Source organism: Micromys minutus (assembly GCF_963924665.1).
Source record: "Micromys minutus genome assembly, chromosome: 32".
NCBI lineage: Eukaryota > Metazoa > Chordata > Mammalia > Rodentia > Muridae > Micromys > Micromys minutus.
The window spans coordinates 14,553,172-14,569,808 of NC_137967.1; the positions used below are offsets into that span (position 1 = coordinate 14,553,172).

Consider the following 16,637-nt stretch of genomic DNA (forward strand, 5'->3'; position numbering starts at 1 on the left):
AACAAATAATTAAACATTATAGTATGTAGAGATGTGTCTGGCATAAAGTGTTCAGTAAACAAGTTAGATGGAAAAAAAATAATAAAACTTTTGAGGTTTGGAGGTTTTTTTTTTTTTTTTTTTCAAAGACAGGGTTTCCCTGGCTGTCCTTGACCCCATTCTGTAGACCAGGCTGGCCTTGAACTCAGAGACCTGCCTGCCTCTGCCTCCCAAGAGCTGGGATTAAAGATGTGCACCACCAGGTAGAACAGGTTATTATTGAGACACAGATAAATGAGACAGATCACTGTATATGTACATACGTGTACACACACACACACACACACACACACACACACACACATCCCAAGGCTGCTTATAGAAACATGTATAAAATAAAAATAAGGACTGTGGCCCAGTTGTTGACATTCCTAGGCCACAGTAACCTGGCACAGTTACCTGGCAACAGCCAGGTATATCTGACTCAGTATAAAAGGGGCTACTTGCCCCCTCCTCGCTCTCTTGTTCTTCCTCGGTTCTCTTTTCCCCCTGTCCCTTCTCTCCCCATTTCCCTCCCCTTCTCTGTCCACATGCTCATGGCCAGCCTCTACTCTTTCTCTGCCTTTCTCTCTGCCTCTACTACGCCCTCAACTCCCCTCCCCATACCCTAAATAGACTCTATTCTATACTATACTGTCCTGTGGCTGGTACCTTAGGAGGAAGGGATGCTTCAGGATGGGCCCACAGATGCACCCCCCTCTTTCTCCTTCCCCCACATCATACTGCATCTCCACCAAACATATCCCTAGCTTCCTTTATAAAACACAACACCATCGACTTAGCTCATCTACATAAGCAGTGGCATGGAAGTGCACTGGGCTGAGGACTTTGAGCTTGTCCTCTTGTCCTAAGGGACTCAAGGGGGCAGGGTCCATCACCCTCCCACCCCACCCCTGAAGTGTAATTCAAATGATACTTTGCAGCCTTGAAAATTGATACCCTGGGGAGGCCTGAAGGCTGCCAGGCTAACCCAACAGCTAGTAAGGACTTTCCCATTGTTGCAACATGGCAAGATCCTGAATCTTTGAGACAAAGGGAAAAAAACTGGAGAGATGGCTCAGCAGTTAAGAGGACTTGCTGTTCTTCCAGAGGATCCGAGTTCAAGTCTTAGTATTGGGTAATAGTCTCAGGTCCTTAGGAATTGAAACAGGCTGTATGGGGCAATGGCCCTGTGCTGGCCCCGCCGGAAGACAGGAACGGCCTGGGAGGGGAGGGAGGATGAGTATAGGAAAAGCAGAAAGAAGATGCAGAGACAAGAGATAGATTTGGGAGGACTGCCAGCCGATACTGCAGCAGCCTCCAGTTTACTTTTTTATAGCCTTTTTAGACCTCACAGCACTGTGGGCAGCAAAGCCACGAGCTAACAGAAACAATTGCTGAAATAGATGCAGGACTCTGTCCCCATCCAGAGGCCTTCCTCCTCCATCCCCCAAGGTCAACAGAATCTTCACCCTGAGCCTTGAGCCTCAAGTGTATCTCCTCTTATCATTCCATACCTCAGCAGGCCAGGAAATCTGCCAACAGACCCACAGACTTCCTCTCTCTCTCTCTCTCTCTCTCTCTCTCTCTCTCTCTCCTCCCTCCCTCTTCTTCCTCTTCTATTTAGTGAAGGGGGTAGAATGCAGGGCAGGGATAAAGAAAAACCCACAAAGTAACAAAGACTGGCTACACTTAGTAGCTAAACTTTCTGTCAGGTCTAAGGGAAACTCCAGTCCCCCAACTCCAAAGGGCAGTCCAAATATCCAGAAACGAGCTCACCCTGAGGGAGGATTTCTGGCGGTCTGATGGTGGGGGAAAAAAAGCTAGCATGCCTCAGAAACTTGGACTCATTTCCCTCTAGGAGGGATGTATAGCCTATTGGAGCCGATCAATAAATCAAAGAGCTTGGTGGCTTCCAGGCTCCCTCAGTATCACAAGTACTTGTTATGCATTTCAAAGCCTATGTTAGCATCCTAGCCCTTTTCACCACACACACACACACACACACACACACACACACACACAAGCCCATCTCCCTCCAGCTCTCCGGCTTCCCTCCCCCAGATACTTACTCATTCTCATTATCCTGTTATTATTCACACTGTTCTCTCTAAGCTCTCTCCTACTTCCGTTTTCTCTGTGCATTATCTCCCGCTATTGGTTAAGCATTAAACCTGACAATAGTTCTGCCATATTTCCTAACCTTCATTTTGTAGCTCATGACCTCAACCTGACCTAATGTTCCCTGACCATAACATCATATGGTTGGTAGGTGCCTCCCTTGAGACCTCTGGAAATTCCCTAGCTTTTCCAGCCTTCTAGACCCAGCCAATCAGCTTAAAGGTCAGACAGTGCTTTGTCTAGATTGACAAATGCACCTGTTTGGGGTGGGGTGGGGATTCCCATATAAGAACTGGCTCTGAGGACTGTCTGGGGTCTGCATCCCTGATTAGTCAGTCTTTGAATGTGTGTTCAATAAACCGTTCCGATACCCTACTGACAGTAGTGTCTCCCAGTGGTTTGTGTGGCTAATCCTGAACCCCAACACTATTCTCTCCTTTCTCGCAGACAGCCCTGGCTATGTCCAGACTACTTCCTCTCTTTGTTCTGGACTCTTCTAGATGCCTCTGGCTGTCCTCTCACATCTACAACAAACAAAAATATTTCCCCTAATCATACCATGGAACGGTCATGTCGTCAGATTATGCACTTTCCAACCCCCCAAATAGTAAACGTCTTTTTTAAAAACTGCACGCCCCTTCCCAATATCCCTACGCCCTCTGATGACCCCCCCATATTCGAACCCTTCGCTCTCAGTCTTCCCAGTACTCAGAACTATCTCCTTCTACTCTCTTCCTGCGTCTAACCGCTTAGACTCTTCCTCTTGCTTCCATTTAAGTTCAGAAATAGCCAGGACAGTAAGCAACTCAAAGATTTCCCTTTAGGGTGGACCCGAGCACCAGAGGCTCCGCCCACTTCTAGAGCCATCATGATGTACTGCAGTACTAGCCAATCGGATGCGGCGGCACCGGATAACGGAAGGCGGGACTTCTGGCGGATGTGCCTGTTACCCTGCCCGTTAGCGTCTCAGCGCTGTGCGTCGGGGCGGTCTTTCCGGCGGGTTCGGGGTTAGTGACCACGACGCCGTGGTCATGAGCCGCCCCAGCCGGCTGCAGAGGCAAGTTCTGAACCTGTACCGCGAGCTGCTGCGCGCCGGACGCGGAAAGCCGGGCGCTGAGGCGCGGGTGCGGGCGGAGTTCCGGCAGCACGCGAGCCTTCCGCGCTCCGACGTGCTGCGTATCGAGTATCTGTATCGCCGGGGACGGCGTCAGCTCCAGCTGCTGCGTTCCGGCCACGCCACGGCCATGGGTACCTTCGTGCGCCCTCGGAACCCGGCTGAGGAACCCGGCGACGCGACGGCCCCGGGGACCAGGCTGGACGATAGTGATGCCCGAAAGAATCCGTGTGAAGGCACGGGGACACGGGAAACGCGATCCGATGGACGGTGACAGACCCAGAGAAAGGTTCCTTCTGATAGTTTGGGGGAGGATCGGGAACTCATCCACATAGGAGCAGAGATGTCTTGAGAGACAACGGAATTCTCGATGCATGGTGAGAGATCAGACACTCCCTCACCAAGGAGGTTCCGGGCATCCTGTGGCGTCGACCCGCTGCACAATGTATTGTGATACACCAGCCCAAAGTCAAAGAGAGCACTGACGCAGTTTCTCCTCCCCTCGGGGCCGTGACACCTCTCTTGACATCCAAGAATACACTCACCTCCCCATTCCATGCCCTTTGCTGTTTTTAATGCAGAGAAAACAGACCTTTTTTTTTGCCGCACGTTTAATAGAACACCCTGATGAACCGTGAGAAACTGCTCAGTGCAGTTTGGAAAACGGTTGTCCGACTCGTGAAGAACCAGGATTGTAAGGGAGGTTATAACAGCTCATCCCAGCTGCTCAGTCTGAGACTCCAGGAGAATCTCTAGTCCCTACTCCTGTTAGTCTTCATCAGGATTATTGTCTAAAGGGAATAAATGTGAGGTGTGCTCACTTCCTTGTTGTCTTAACAGTCTTGTTGATTCCTTCATTTAGGGGTCTTTGCTTTTCCTTTTGAGACAGGGTCTTGTTAGAATAGAGCCTAGGCTGGTCCCAGCATCCGCTCCTTCTGCCTCAGCCTCTAAACTCTTGGGATTATAGTCTAGCTGCCACGCCAAGGTTGAAGAGGCAGGTGGGAACAAAAGGGAGGAATGTGGGACCCCAGCTGAACCTTGTTGACAGAGCCTGTGATACTATTTACTTAGGACTTTTATCTCACCTTGTTGCCCCCACCGTAGGATGTTAGCTCTCTGCTCTTCTCCCAGACTCAGTATTATTCAGCAAGGTGATCCTGGTTGGTTTGGTTTTTGTGGTTTTTAAGACACGGATTCACTTAGCCTAGACTGGCCTCAATGTGGTCATGTCAGGGATAATGGCCTACAAATCCTCCCTCCACCTCCAGATCACAGGCATGTTCTACAACACGTTAGTGTGATCACAGGCATGTTCTACAACACATGTTAGTGTGTTTGCTCTGTCTGTGGCCTTGTGCTTGTTAAGCAAGTGTGGTGACTTCTGGGATTCACTTCCAGCCCTGAGGTAACCCTGTTAATCTTGGGGCCATCTCAACTCCAGAGTTCTGAAAGTGACTACTTAAGCCCTACCTTTACATATCCCTGCCTCCAGTCTCCTCTCTTCTTGGCCCCAAGCGCCTGAGCTACATAGAGCTTGTCATTAAAAAAGAAAGAAAGAAAAGACAGAGAGATGGTTCAGTGAATGAAGGAGTTTGATGATAAGCCAGACTAGCTGAGTTCAAATCCTAATGAACACACAGAAAACAAGAACTAACTACAGCAATTTGATGTCTGTCTGCTGCCTGTGTGCACACACAGATAGATAGTGTATACACACAGATAGTGTACACACACAGATGGATAGATAGTGTACACACACACACAGATAGATAGAGAGTACCTTACTGTGGGCTCCCCTAGAAGCTACTGCTCCCTAGGCCTCTTCAGTACCCATTTTTGCATTTCCAGCAGCCTTTCCATCTTCTCTGAAGACACTCCTTCCCCATGGTTAGCCTCCAGGATTCAAGCAGACCTGACTGTGGCCCCTCCTGAAGGTGGAACACATGGCCTAAGCCAGAGGAGTCCTCCTTGGGACTTTAAGTATGGAAGTTTAAAAGGAGAGCTATCCTGTTGTCTGGTAAACTGATAGGGCAGCCTGGCCACTAGGAAATGGACAAAGACAAAATGGGGCGGGGGTGCAGAGACAGACATCATTTAGGATTTAGTTGTGCCAGAAGTCCACAGGATCTTCCAGCTCCACTAAGTCAGGGAGGACTTGGCCTTAGGTATTCGCTCTTGTGTGGCCTCACAGTGGGGCCTTGTGGCAATTCAAGGAGGTGTCCATTCTGTGTGCAGCTTGGGGACCAGCACAGAGAGGACGAGCTATGATCAATGAACATCGGGCTAGCACGGGGCTCTGCTCTGTTCTTGGGTTTGTCTGTTCCCACCTCTTCCCTCACACCTTAGATTTGCGATCAGGCTTGCAACCTGGTAGTGTCAACCCCGGGAATTTGGACTAGAGATGGGGATCAACAGTGGACTTGCCTGGCATGCTCCAGGCCCTGCCTGGGTTTCATTCCAAGCAGCACAGAACAGTAATATTAGCTAGGCCTGCTGACACACACCAGTAATCCCAGGCCTCTGGAGGTTGAGGCAGGAGGTTTACACATATTTCAGCCTGGAATATGTGTAAAACTACCAAGGGAAAAAATGATTCTAGGAAGGAAAGTGTCTCAGTCCTGAGCTAGTGATTCCCTATCCTACACCGGTCCATGAAGAATATGGGAACATCTCCAGAATGGACGTGAGACAGGTGTTGGCAGCGTACCAACAGCACCTGCCGCAGCCTGGCACCTGCTTCCTTGGCAGGTGCTGTCTCTGCCTTTCTCCCTCAGCCCCCAGAGACTGGTGTTTGTGGGAAGGATAGACAGACCGGAGCTATTACAGAGTCCACCTTCCTAGGAGGAGACGTCACCAGGGAGGTGTGGAAGCCTGGAACCAGTTTGGTTTTCCAGGGTCTCCAGTCAGTTGACACTTTGGGTACCTGTTGCAGCCAATGGTGGCCTGCTCCCTTTCTTGGATCCTGTCTTTGTTCTACCACTCAGCCAATGACTTGGGGTGCATTTTATCTTTGTGTCACAATTTGGGGAACCACAGCTAAGGCTGAGTCCTGCCCTCAAGGCAAGGGAGTACAAGAGGGGCCTTCAGAACGATCTGTTTCCAAGTTCTCAAGCACTGATATTCTCTGGCATCTCTTGAGAGTGACCGTTTAATGCACACGTCTTGGCTAGTGAACTCAGATTGGAGGGAGACCATTGACATAGCTGAGCACCAGGTAGGGCGTCCTGGCCAGCCGGGCGTGAGAACAGCAGGGGACCCCCGACAAAGGCAGCAACAACGTGGCACCCACCAGAAGGAGGAAGAGAAGGAGGAAAAAGAGGGTCAGGGGCCGCCTGGATGCAGAAGCTGGGACCCTGAGAAGAGACACAGTATTAAAACCAAGGGTGGGCTGCCACCATGATCCCTCTCTCCCAACCCCCAAGCCCAATCTTTCAAGCCTCTCACCCACGATCCCCTTCCAGCATCGCATCAGGCAGACTAGGAGACACGTGCCTCTTCTTGTCCTGAGGGTAGACAGCAGGCAGCAGCAGAAGGAATGTCAGTGACACTTAAGCGGGGACCTTCTCTCACTACTCTAGACCTTCAGGGCTAGCCTTATCTCGCCTCCTTTCCTGGCATGACTGAACCCACATGAACTTAGTGTGGTGAGCATCTGTATCTATCTTTCAGCCATCCACTGCCCTTCTGATAACGCTGATGTCATGTGTGGGTGTGTGGGTGCCTCTACATTCAGACCTTCAGGGTCACTTCAGGCTGGCTTCCGCTCTCCCCTCTTCCATGATGGGGCATGTGACTCGGACTTGGCGAATCAGAGCACTCTGACTAGTTCAGCGTGCAGCCTGTGACCCAAGCTGGGCAAGTGAGGTCAAGCCTGGGACTTTGGTTACTACGAGTAGGTCAGAGGTCATAGTGGAAGGTTAGTAACCAGGGACTCCAGCTAGGGTTGGAGAAAAGAGCAAAAGACAGAAACACAGCCGTGATGCATTTTAGGTCCTGAATCCATGGCATCTAGACTTTTCAGTTACGGAGAGAAAAGAATATTCTTTCATATATATGCCTGTCAGTATGGGTCGGCTGTCTTTTACTTGGATCAACATCTCCTGGTGTGCCTAGCTTACCTGAGACTTCCGGAGACGCCTTCCATGGCGAGCCGCTAAATGTTTCCGGTGGCCCAGCCCCAATGAGAGCAGGTCCTGTGGGATGAGAAAGGTTGGTATTTCTTGGAAGACCAGTAGCATGGTTATAGAAGGTTCTGGAAGGATGTGCCATGGAGAGGAAATTATACAGATACACTGGGATCTCATGGGAGAGACAGAGAGGGGCAGAGCCAAACCAAGAGGAGAGAAACTTTACTTATTCATTCAGTCAACAAATATTTAATGAGTGTCTGTTACACACACGCCGGGCCCAGTTCTAGGAGACTTGGTGAGAATGGAAATGGGCAAAGGTTCTGGTCTCTGTGGAGCTTAGAATTCCACCCAGAGAGGTAGGAAGTTAACAAATAAATACATCAGGTCAAGCCTCGCTGAGGAACATCAGGAAGTTGGGTGATAGAAGCTCTCTGAAGAGGTGGGGTAAGGACTGAACTGCAGAGATGAGCTGGGAATGTAGGGAGGGCTTAGAGATGGGAGTGAGGCTGTGCTTCGAGAAGGAGCAGGGTTGTGTCTGTTTGCCAACTGTCCCACATCTATAGCACAGGGAAGAGCAGAATGAGAGGACAATGACAGAAGAGAGGGAATCATGGAGGCATGGAGATACAGAGCGCACAAGAGAACCATGGTGACAGCTAGGGTAGACACAGGAAGGTGGGCATGCCTATTACCCCAGCACTGAAAAGACTGAGGCAGGAGGATTGAGTTAAATGCCCACCTATACTGCACAGCATGAGTCTGTCTTTAAAAATAATAATAATAATAAAATCAAACAAGAGAGGCTTAGAGGCAGAGTCAGGGCCAAGTCCTCCTTGAAGGGGAAAGGCCATACTAGAAGGATGAAGAGAGTGGAATCCAGACAAGTAGGGAGCCTTCGAGGGGGCACTGATCTCACCTCAAGGCCCTGTCGACTGCTCTGGGATCCCCTGTAGCCACACAGCTCACAGGGAGCTCCTGGTATCCGAGATATCTTTTGCCCTGAGGGTCCAAGACCCCCAACATCCCCTGCTGGGTCCCACTCCAACTCTGCAGGAGTGGGGAAGGAACTGGGTGCCCAGGGGCCCCAGACTCCACCAGCTGCTGGCCCGTCTGAGTCTCCCTCAGCTTCCAAGTCCTGGTCCAGGAGGTTGGCCTTCTCAAGTACCTGGAGCAGAAGATAGATATTATGAGGGATGGGTGATTAGGGTCTGGGCTGGAGACTACCAGGGCAAGTCATACCAGGCTATAGCTGATCAACTGGGCCTGCAGCTGCCAGAGCCGTTGGAAGATGGTGTCTCGGTGCGTTCCAAGAGCCCTCAGGACCTGCTGCAGAGATGGCCAGGCCCTGGGCTCACTCCTCTCTGCAAGCCCCTCACCAAATGCAAGCAATGCATCCACACGCTCAGCTGCCCCTCGTAGCTCTGCCTGCAGGGCCTGGAACACAGGGTTAGACACTCTCCCACAGGACAGTGACACCAGATCCCCCGCCCTAGAACCTGGAGTTACTTTGTCTTCCATGCACGACTTGCGCAGAAGTCAGAATATGCAACAAACACACTTCCTATCCAAGAAAGCTTACAGCCATACCACGGACTCTACCCACTTCCCCATATCCTAGACTCCCACGGCCTACCTGCAGCTGAACAATCCTATTGTGGGCCAGCGTCCAAGATCCAAGGCCTTGTTCCAGGTCCTGCAGCCGGAAGTTCAACCTCAACAGACAAAGGTGTAGGCTGTCCTGCTCAGCTTCTAGTGCTTCCAGACCAGAGACAGAGTGCTGGAGATTCCAGGGGGCCAAAATCAGGGCCAGTGGGCCAATCCACTACCCCTATCCCAAGCAGGCTGTTTGTTGCCTTGTGGATGTTGCTCTGAAGCCATGCCCACCTCCAGAACAACCCTTGGGCTGCTCCCACTTGGCAGCCCTTTACCCTAAGGTTGGAAACATCGAATTTAAGATCTTCAGGTTCCCAAGCCTTCTAGAAAGCTCTTTATATGGGTCTAAACTGGGAAGAGTAATGGAACATAACCTGCAGAAGGGATGGGGCCATTAATAGAAATTCTCATTTTTCCTACTTGGCAAAATATGGAAATCGGTTCAGCTTGAAGATGGTAAAATATACTTGTAACCCCAGTTCTCCGAGGCAAAAGAATCGAAGGTTCAAGGGCAGCCTGAGCTATGCAGTGAGAGCCTGTCTCAAATAAGGGGGCTGGGGGAAAGTGGGGAGATGGCTCAGTTGATAAAATATTTGCTGTGCAAGTAAGTACACAAAGAACCAAGCTTGTGGCACACATGGTGGAGAGTGACTGAGAGACACTGGCCTCTGGCACCCGAATGCATGATGTGCCTGTGGGCCTGCTCACACTTATGCACGCACACAGTAAATACACAAAAAGATTGCGAATAATTGGGATACTTCTATGCTGGTTGCCAAACGGCATCCCTTCCTCCACAAGATACCCAGCAACCCCTCAGAATCATCGTATCGTTCCTAGAGCAAGAGGCAGATTCAGGGGGGGCAGACGGGAGTGGGGGACTGGTACAGGGGGGTGTGGTCAACTCACCTCACAGGGCTTGCTCCCATCTTGATGTTCACGGGAAGAGGCCAGGGGTAGTCTTGAGGGGCTGGTGGCAGACTCAGTGGTCTTCAGCCCACCCATGAAATGTTCAGGCGGGCCCAAAGAGACCTGGACCTGCTCTGGCCTAGAGAGAAGAAATGTTGAGGGGCCAGTGTCTCCCTTTCTACCTAGCCCCCATCCCCAGTTTTCTCTATACCCTTCTTCAATCCTGGTCCCACAGCTCCCTCTCTTGGAGATCCCCATCAACCCCCACCTGCTTGTCTCCTCCTCAGGTGCAGGGCAGATGGTGTGTCCGGCAAGGTCCTGCTCCCTAGGTGCTCTCAGGGGACGATTCACAGGCTCTGAGGGGAATCCATGGCCCAGAGGTGGAAACAGGGCCATGGCTGTGCGCTTGGGGATAGTCAGGAGAGGATGTCCAGTAACTGCCTCTTTCTTAGACAGTCCCCCATGCTTTCCTTGCAGGACTTACCCAAGCCCGAGGCTACTGAGAGGCCTAGGGGCCAGCCTAGCTCCACCCCTTCCTGGAAGAACCTGGACCCAAGAAATCTGATGCCTTGCTGAGGTGCGGAGACATTTAACTCCTTCCTCCCCGGCGAGAAAACCTGAACCTTCCAACACCACCCGGACGGACACCATCCCAGGGGCTGAGATAGAAAACTCTACCCATTCCCTCAAGACCCTGGATCTTGTCACCTACGGGGACACCTGTATCTGAGCACCAGGGACCATCCCCATTCATTTAAAGTCTCGGGTATAATGATACTGAAGGCTCTATCACAGAACTCAAAAATGATGCAATTGTTGCTAGAGTTATAGTTTAGTGGTGCAGCATCCAAGAAGCCCTGGGTTCTATCTTCAGTATTGAAAAGGGGTTTGGGGAGGAAAAAAGAAACTGAAACATCTGTTCCCACATAGTTAAAAAAAAAAACCCAAAACAAGTCAAGTTATTTTCTGTTTATTTGGAATGGTATCTTCCCCATGGTTTCCACAGTTACTGGGAAAATAAATAACCCTGGACAGCTACCTCTGCCTTTGGGTTCCAAGGTCATGAGGGGGGGGGGTTGTTAGAGCCTTGTGGTCACCTGCTCAGCAAGAGGCTGGTGCGCAACACACGGGGCACGCGTCGAATGGTCAGGGAGACACGGGTGCCGCGTACCAGGTGGGCTCCAGGCAGTGCCAACTGGCAGGCAGTGGCATTTGGTGGCAGCGAGGTGGCGTCCAGCTCATCCACACTGGTGGCTGCAATGCCGTGGAGCAGGCGTGTGTAAGCCGGGCCCCGGAGCACCAGCAGGCTCCGTGGTTCCACCAGCAGTGAGGTGATAGGCTGTTGAGTCAGCCTAGGCTGCGGGAATCGGTTGATAATGGTCAGTGGATATCCGGAGTTTGGGAACGGGTGAAAAGTCAGCGGGCATCAGCAGTTGGTCAGGGGACAAGGGTCGGTCGGCAAGTCCCCAGGAGAAAAAGAATTTGCTTTGGGGGATGGAAGCTTTGGTGGCTGAGGAGTGGAAATTCACAGGTTCTGGGGACAAGGCTATTGGGCTCTGTGTGTGTGTGTGTGTGTGTGTGTCCAGTCCTTTGGGAGGAGCCAGGGCCTATGCTGCAAATGAGGACATAAAGGGTTTACTGCACTGTGGGAGCTTCACCTGGCATCTGAGGGGTTGGGACAAAAATGGGCAGTCCCAGGGATACTTACATGCAGAGCTAAGCTGGGGGTGCACTGCTGGGGTCAGACTGTAAGACAGAGGTTAAAGGGGGAGGCCTATCCCAGGACTCTGGATGTTAGAGAGGCTTTAGACAGGGATGGTATTGCAGCAAGCCTGCCTGGGTGGAAGGGGTAGATTCTATGAACACTTGGGTATCGGGAATGCAAGACTGAAGAGCCAGAAGTCAGAGATAAGGGTGTTGGGTATCCCCAAGAGAGCCGTGTGAGGTTAAGGAGAATCTAGGGGTCACAGAGTATATGACTAGAGTTTCGGGATACTGGTGTGAGGGTGCCCTGTGACGTCTGGGAGGACGCTGGGGTACACATGAGTGAATGACACATTGGGATATCGAGGACATCAATAATATGTGTTGGAGCCAGGCACGGAGGCACTGGGAGAATGGGGCAGGAAGACCGCAAATCTGAGGCCAACCTGGGCTACATAAACCTGTTCACAAAAATAAGTAAATAGTAATTTCTAAAAAAAAAAAAAAAAAAAAAAGTTTTTTAGAACACCATGTTGAGTTCAAGTGGTCCATGGGAGGGTCACGGTCATCCACATCCTTAGCCATCCAATACCACAGAGAAATGAGTATCGGTGTCTGTGGATATCACGACAGCTGGAACACCCCACAAGCAGATTGGTTGGGTATGGGCTGGGTGTCTGGGAGACGAAAGTAGGGGTACCCAATGATGGACAGGGGAACATGTCTGGGTGTCAGGAATACCAGCTAGAGTCAGACTGTCCTGGAATATATGAAACGTCAGATGTTAGAATGTCCCCAAATGCTTGGGACATCATCTCAGGACCCACCTGTTCTGTAGGGACTTCATCGTCTGGCCGTCGAGGTTCATAGAAATCAAGCACAGTATGGGAGCCTAGGCTGATGGTGCTGACAGTTGGGTAGTACAGTGGCCCATCTTCATGAGGCTGGAGAGGAAGAGGGCACCAGGGATGACCAGGGCAGGAGTGAGTGGGGTTCCCAAGCTGGGCCAGGGAGGGCGTGTGCTGATGAGTGTGGGCAAACATGAAGGCTACCCTCCTCTTAATGACTTGGGAGATCCGGGGGAGGTATTTAGCAAGGGACTTGGGATGAGGATGTGTGGTTACCATGATGCCCTCCCCAGGCAGGTACTGGTTCACAAGGACATGGTTTGCTGGGAGACCCCCAAAAAGGCTGAGGTCAGACACTTTGTCCACGTAGCGTTGAAGCCATGAAGGGAGTCGCTCAGGGACCATCCCCCGGGGATGGGGGAACCCTCCTGCAGAGAGCAAAGAGTCTTGGCATCTGGTACTCCCAGTAAGGATATTCCAGTGGTTGGAAGCATCCCTACCCACTGAGTTTTGGAGACTGCCACTGAATCTTTCTGAGGTTTCCTTCAAAGGAATCGGCCCTTAGAAATACTCCCAACTAACAGATGCCTAAAAACCTCAAGACCGACCCCTGAATCCACCTTGCTCTGGGACCCCTAGGGCCCTTGGAGAGAGCCCCACATATTTTGAAACCACTGAACCCGAGTTATTCTCATCTATGCTGGATCATATTCCCTAGCCAGGAACACTTACCCCAGTTCTGAAGCTTCCTCCCAGACAGCTGGGTCCACTTTGGCTTTGGGGCATTGAAAACCTAGGAGGTGAGGAATGGGGTTTTCGCGACTTTCCTACCCATGCCAACACAAGGGCCTTCATGTTGGGGTGCAAATGGGCTATCTAGAGCTTGTCTGGGGGTTCTAGTTGGGGAGAACAGCTATTCAGTCTGGGAATTCTAGCTGGGGAGAGCTGGTATTCACATAACCTTGACTGAAAAAATGGTCTTTCTCTATCTAGGAAGGTTGCTTGGTCAAGAGTTGAGCTTCGAGGAGACTCATGAAGGTGTGGGGAAGCACAGGAACGCTCACCAAGCCAGCCTGATCAGATGAGTCAACACTGGCAACCATCAGGGTAACACATGTTCTATCCCAAATTGCACCACAGCTGCGCATGGGATCATGGGATTTTTCTCTTGGTGTGGTACAGGCCCTGATTTTTGGGGTTTTTGGTGTGTGTGTGTGTGTGTGTGTGTGTGTGTGTGTGTGTGTGTGTGTTGGCAGGGCAGGGAGGATAGTGTCTCATGTATCCCAGGCTGCTCTCAAAATCTCCACACAACTGAGCATGGCCGTCCGTGGGTTTCGGATTCTCCTGCATCCTCCTCCCCAGAGTTGCCACACCCAATGTGGTATGTCTCAACGAAGGGAAAACGAACTCTGATACTTTGGTCCCAAGGCTCTGGGGTGGCACTGGGCTACTCCTGTCAGGAATGTGATCTCACCATTGCTTTAGAGGTTAGACTGGACTATCTCAGGGTAGAGAATGTGGGCTCTATACATGCACCCTTAGGCTGGTGGAGGTGTGTCTTGACGATAGAGTATGTGCCTAGCAAGGACCCCACAGCAGGAACACACACACACACACACATGCACATGTGTGTGCACAAGCACACACACACATTTTGTTTTTCCTAAGCCTCTAAGGGAACCTCTTCCTTGTTTATTTTGTTTGCTTTGTTTCAAACAAGAGCTCACAAAAAGGGCTGAAGAGTTATTGCTCCGTGGTTTAAAGTACTTGATGCTCTGGCAGAGGACCCGCCAGGTTCACTTTTTAGCACCCTTGTGGCCGCTCACAACCATCTATAACTCCAGTCTCAGGAGATCCGACACCTCTTCTAGCCTCCTTGGACAATGTACAAAGGTAGTGCAAACAAAACATTCATACACTCATGAAATATCTATCTATCTATTATCTATCTATCTGTATGAATCTGAAACACCAAAAGGCCTGAAATTGGGATCGTCCTGCTTCAACCTTCTTAGCTGGGACTGCAAGTATGTGCCACGACACCTGGCTGAGAAAGTTCTTTCAGACAGACCTAGAAACCTCTGAAAGAGGAACGGGGAGGATGAGGGTGTGCTAAGACACTCTCCTGGTCAGGGTTTTCACAGAAGTTTCGGGGTTCTCATATAGGGGCTGAGTGTTGGAAAGAAATTATGGGAAGACAAGAAAGACGAGCACTTGGAGAAGGGGGTCCTGTTCCAGCCACCATAGGAGAACAGCAGCCATGGCCCTGCGCTACCCCGTGGTCCCCGAGCCTCACCAAGGGCCACAAGGTGACAAAGGACATCAGTAAGCCGAGGCACAGTCAATGGCTTTGTGCCCTATGAACAGCACGCCACGGGCTGCTCAAGGTGTCCAAGGATGAGCAGGCACTCAAATTCATCGAGAAGAGGTGTCCATGAGGAAAAAAAACAGCCAAGAAGAACTGATGGCTCGTCCCCCAATAAACGTTTATGTTGTCCGTGTGACAAACACACACACACACACACACACACACACACATACACACTAAAAAAAGAGGGGCACTGGGGTCACCTGTCGAAGCAAATACTCCTCCTCTTCCTTGGAGATGAAGTCAGGGACATAGTAGATTAGAGGTGGTGCCTATAAAGGAGAGACCGCCCTTAGGACAATGGTTGTCAACCTGTGGGTCACGACTCCTTTGGGTCAGATCCGACCATCAGAGAGCACAGACATTTACATTAGGATTCATAAAACTGTTTGAAGTTGTATCAAAAATAATTTTACGGTAGAGGGGAGGTTCGCCACAACATGAGGAACTGTATCAAAGGGTCCCCGGATTAAGGTTAAGAGCAGCTTTGCCCAACACAGGGATCCTATCGTGACTGGGCAACCTTTCCGTTTGGAGAGGGACTTGGGATGACCCATGAACCTGCAGGTTGGAAGTGGGGCAGAGAGCTAGACTCTGGGGAGAACTGGAGCAGTCCAACCAAAAGACCCAGGGATAAGTAATACTCCACCCACCTCACACCCGTCTGTCCCCACATCCCTCTACATCCCAGTCTCCTCAACCTGTTCCACCCTGAATGGTTCCAGTGCTGGGACCCTGGCGTCCTGCTCCTCCATGGATGCCAACCCCTTGTGTGTCGCGTCCTGTGGGGAGGGGTAAATCACTAAGCCTCCTATCTTCAAGCTGTGACCAGCTTTCTTTCCAGCCCATCAGAGGCCAGCCCCTACCCTCAGACTTCCAATAATCCCCAGTCTTCGAAGCTGGAGTCTCCAGTTTCACAAAGCCGCCCAAGGTTCACGCCCCCTCCCGCGATCCCCACATCCCAGCTCGGATGTCGCTCTGTCTACCGAGGCCCCACTACGGTATACGTGAGTGTTCCCGAGCCTCACAGAGGACATTCTCCGAGCCCACACATGAAGCCTTTCGCGGATGCAACGGTAAGCATGGGTCCCTCAAAGCCTAAGGACCCTCCTCTCACCTAAGCTCCTTCACATCTCCCATTCTGAGCGCCTCTGCTCCCCTAATCCCAGCTTTGGAACCCTCTCTGACTTCCTGTGCCGAGTTCACTTCAGCACCCTCAGACCTCAGCCAAGGCTGCAAAGCTTCTTCCCCTGTAGAACCTCTCATACCCCAGACCCTGAGTGTCAGGATTCCACATACTGAGTCCCCTACAGCTTCCACCCTGAGTCCCCTTAGATCTCCACCTTCAGCCCTTTGGACTCTCACCTCCACAGCGCCCCCCCCTGCCGAAAACCCCCTCCCCAAAATAAATCTGACCGTCCACAGCGTATTCTCCAATGTCCAGACTCAACTAGCGCATCCCCACACGCCCCCCCCCCCAGCCACTTCCGCCCAGCATTACTGACGCAGGAAGGTTTAGACCACTGGGCTTACTCAGAGAACCTATGGGCCCGCCCTCCAGCCAATCCACGCTCTCACTCAGCATCTGCCATCCTCGCTCAGGCATAGGCTGCGTCCTAAATTCAGGGGCGGGACTTCACCTGGCTCCTACCAATCAGGACTCCAGAAACTAACAGACACACACACACAGACACACACAGAGAGGTGTGGTCTTACACGAGACCCGCAGCGAGGGAGAGAGTCTGAAGAACTTAGTCTTCTGCTGAACAAGC

At 51.3% G+C, this 16,637-nt stretch overlaps 3 protein-coding genes across 4 annotated transcripts; 1 reads left to right on the forward strand and 2 right to left on the reverse strand.

Annotated features, from left to right (window-relative positions):
• Positions 1 to 3,119: 3,119 nt before the first annotated feature.
• SDHAF1 (succinate dehydrogenase complex assembly factor 1) lies at positions 3,120 to 4,068 on the forward strand. Its single transcript, XM_080908807.1, has one exon. It carries the CDS (start codon positions 3,171 to 3,173, stop codon positions 3,525 to 3,527), a length of 357 nt encoding a protein of 118 aa, XP_080764933.1. The 5' UTR covers positions 3,120 to 3,170; the 3' UTR covers positions 3,528 to 4,068.
• A 2,335-nt stretch (positions 4,069 to 6,403) lies between these two features.
• Positions 6,404 to 10,448, reverse strand: SYNE4 (spectrin repeat containing nuclear envelope family member 4). Of its 2 annotated transcripts, none has more exons than XM_080908797.1 (8): positions 10,214 to 10,448; positions 9,946 to 10,084; positions 9,017 to 9,160; positions 8,623 to 8,709; positions 8,300 to 8,548; positions 7,372 to 7,446; positions 6,698 to 6,756; positions 6,404 to 6,606 (listed from the first exon to the last, which is right to left on the reverse strand). In XM_080908797.1, the coding sequence occupies exons 1-8, from the start codon at positions 10,339 to 10,341 to the stop codon at positions 6,429 to 6,431; spliced, it is 1,059 nt and encodes a 352-aa protein (XP_080764923.1). In that variant the 5' UTR covers positions 10,342 to 10,448; the 3' UTR covers positions 6,404 to 6,428. The 2 variants fall into 2 exon arrangements, with proteins under 2 accessions (XP_080764923.1, XP_080764922.1); XM_080908796.1 differs by having other exon boundaries at positions 8,623 to 8,817.
• A 528-nt stretch (positions 10,449 to 10,976) lies between these two features.
• Positions 10,977 to 16,331, reverse strand: ALKBH6 (alkB homolog 6). Its single transcript, XM_080909168.1, has 7 exons — positions 16,282 to 16,331; positions 15,567 to 15,647; positions 15,069 to 15,137; positions 13,230 to 13,290; positions 12,774 to 12,925; positions 12,477 to 12,593; positions 10,977 to 11,302 (listed from the first exon to the last, which is right to left on the reverse strand). Exons 2-7 carry the CDS (start codon positions 15,618 to 15,620, stop codon positions 11,039 to 11,041), a joined length of 717 nt encoding a protein of 238 aa, XP_080765294.1. The 5' UTR covers positions 15,621 to 15,647; positions 16,282 to 16,331; the 3' UTR covers positions 10,977 to 11,038.
• Between the last annotated feature and the right edge of the window lie 306 nt (positions 16,332 to 16,637).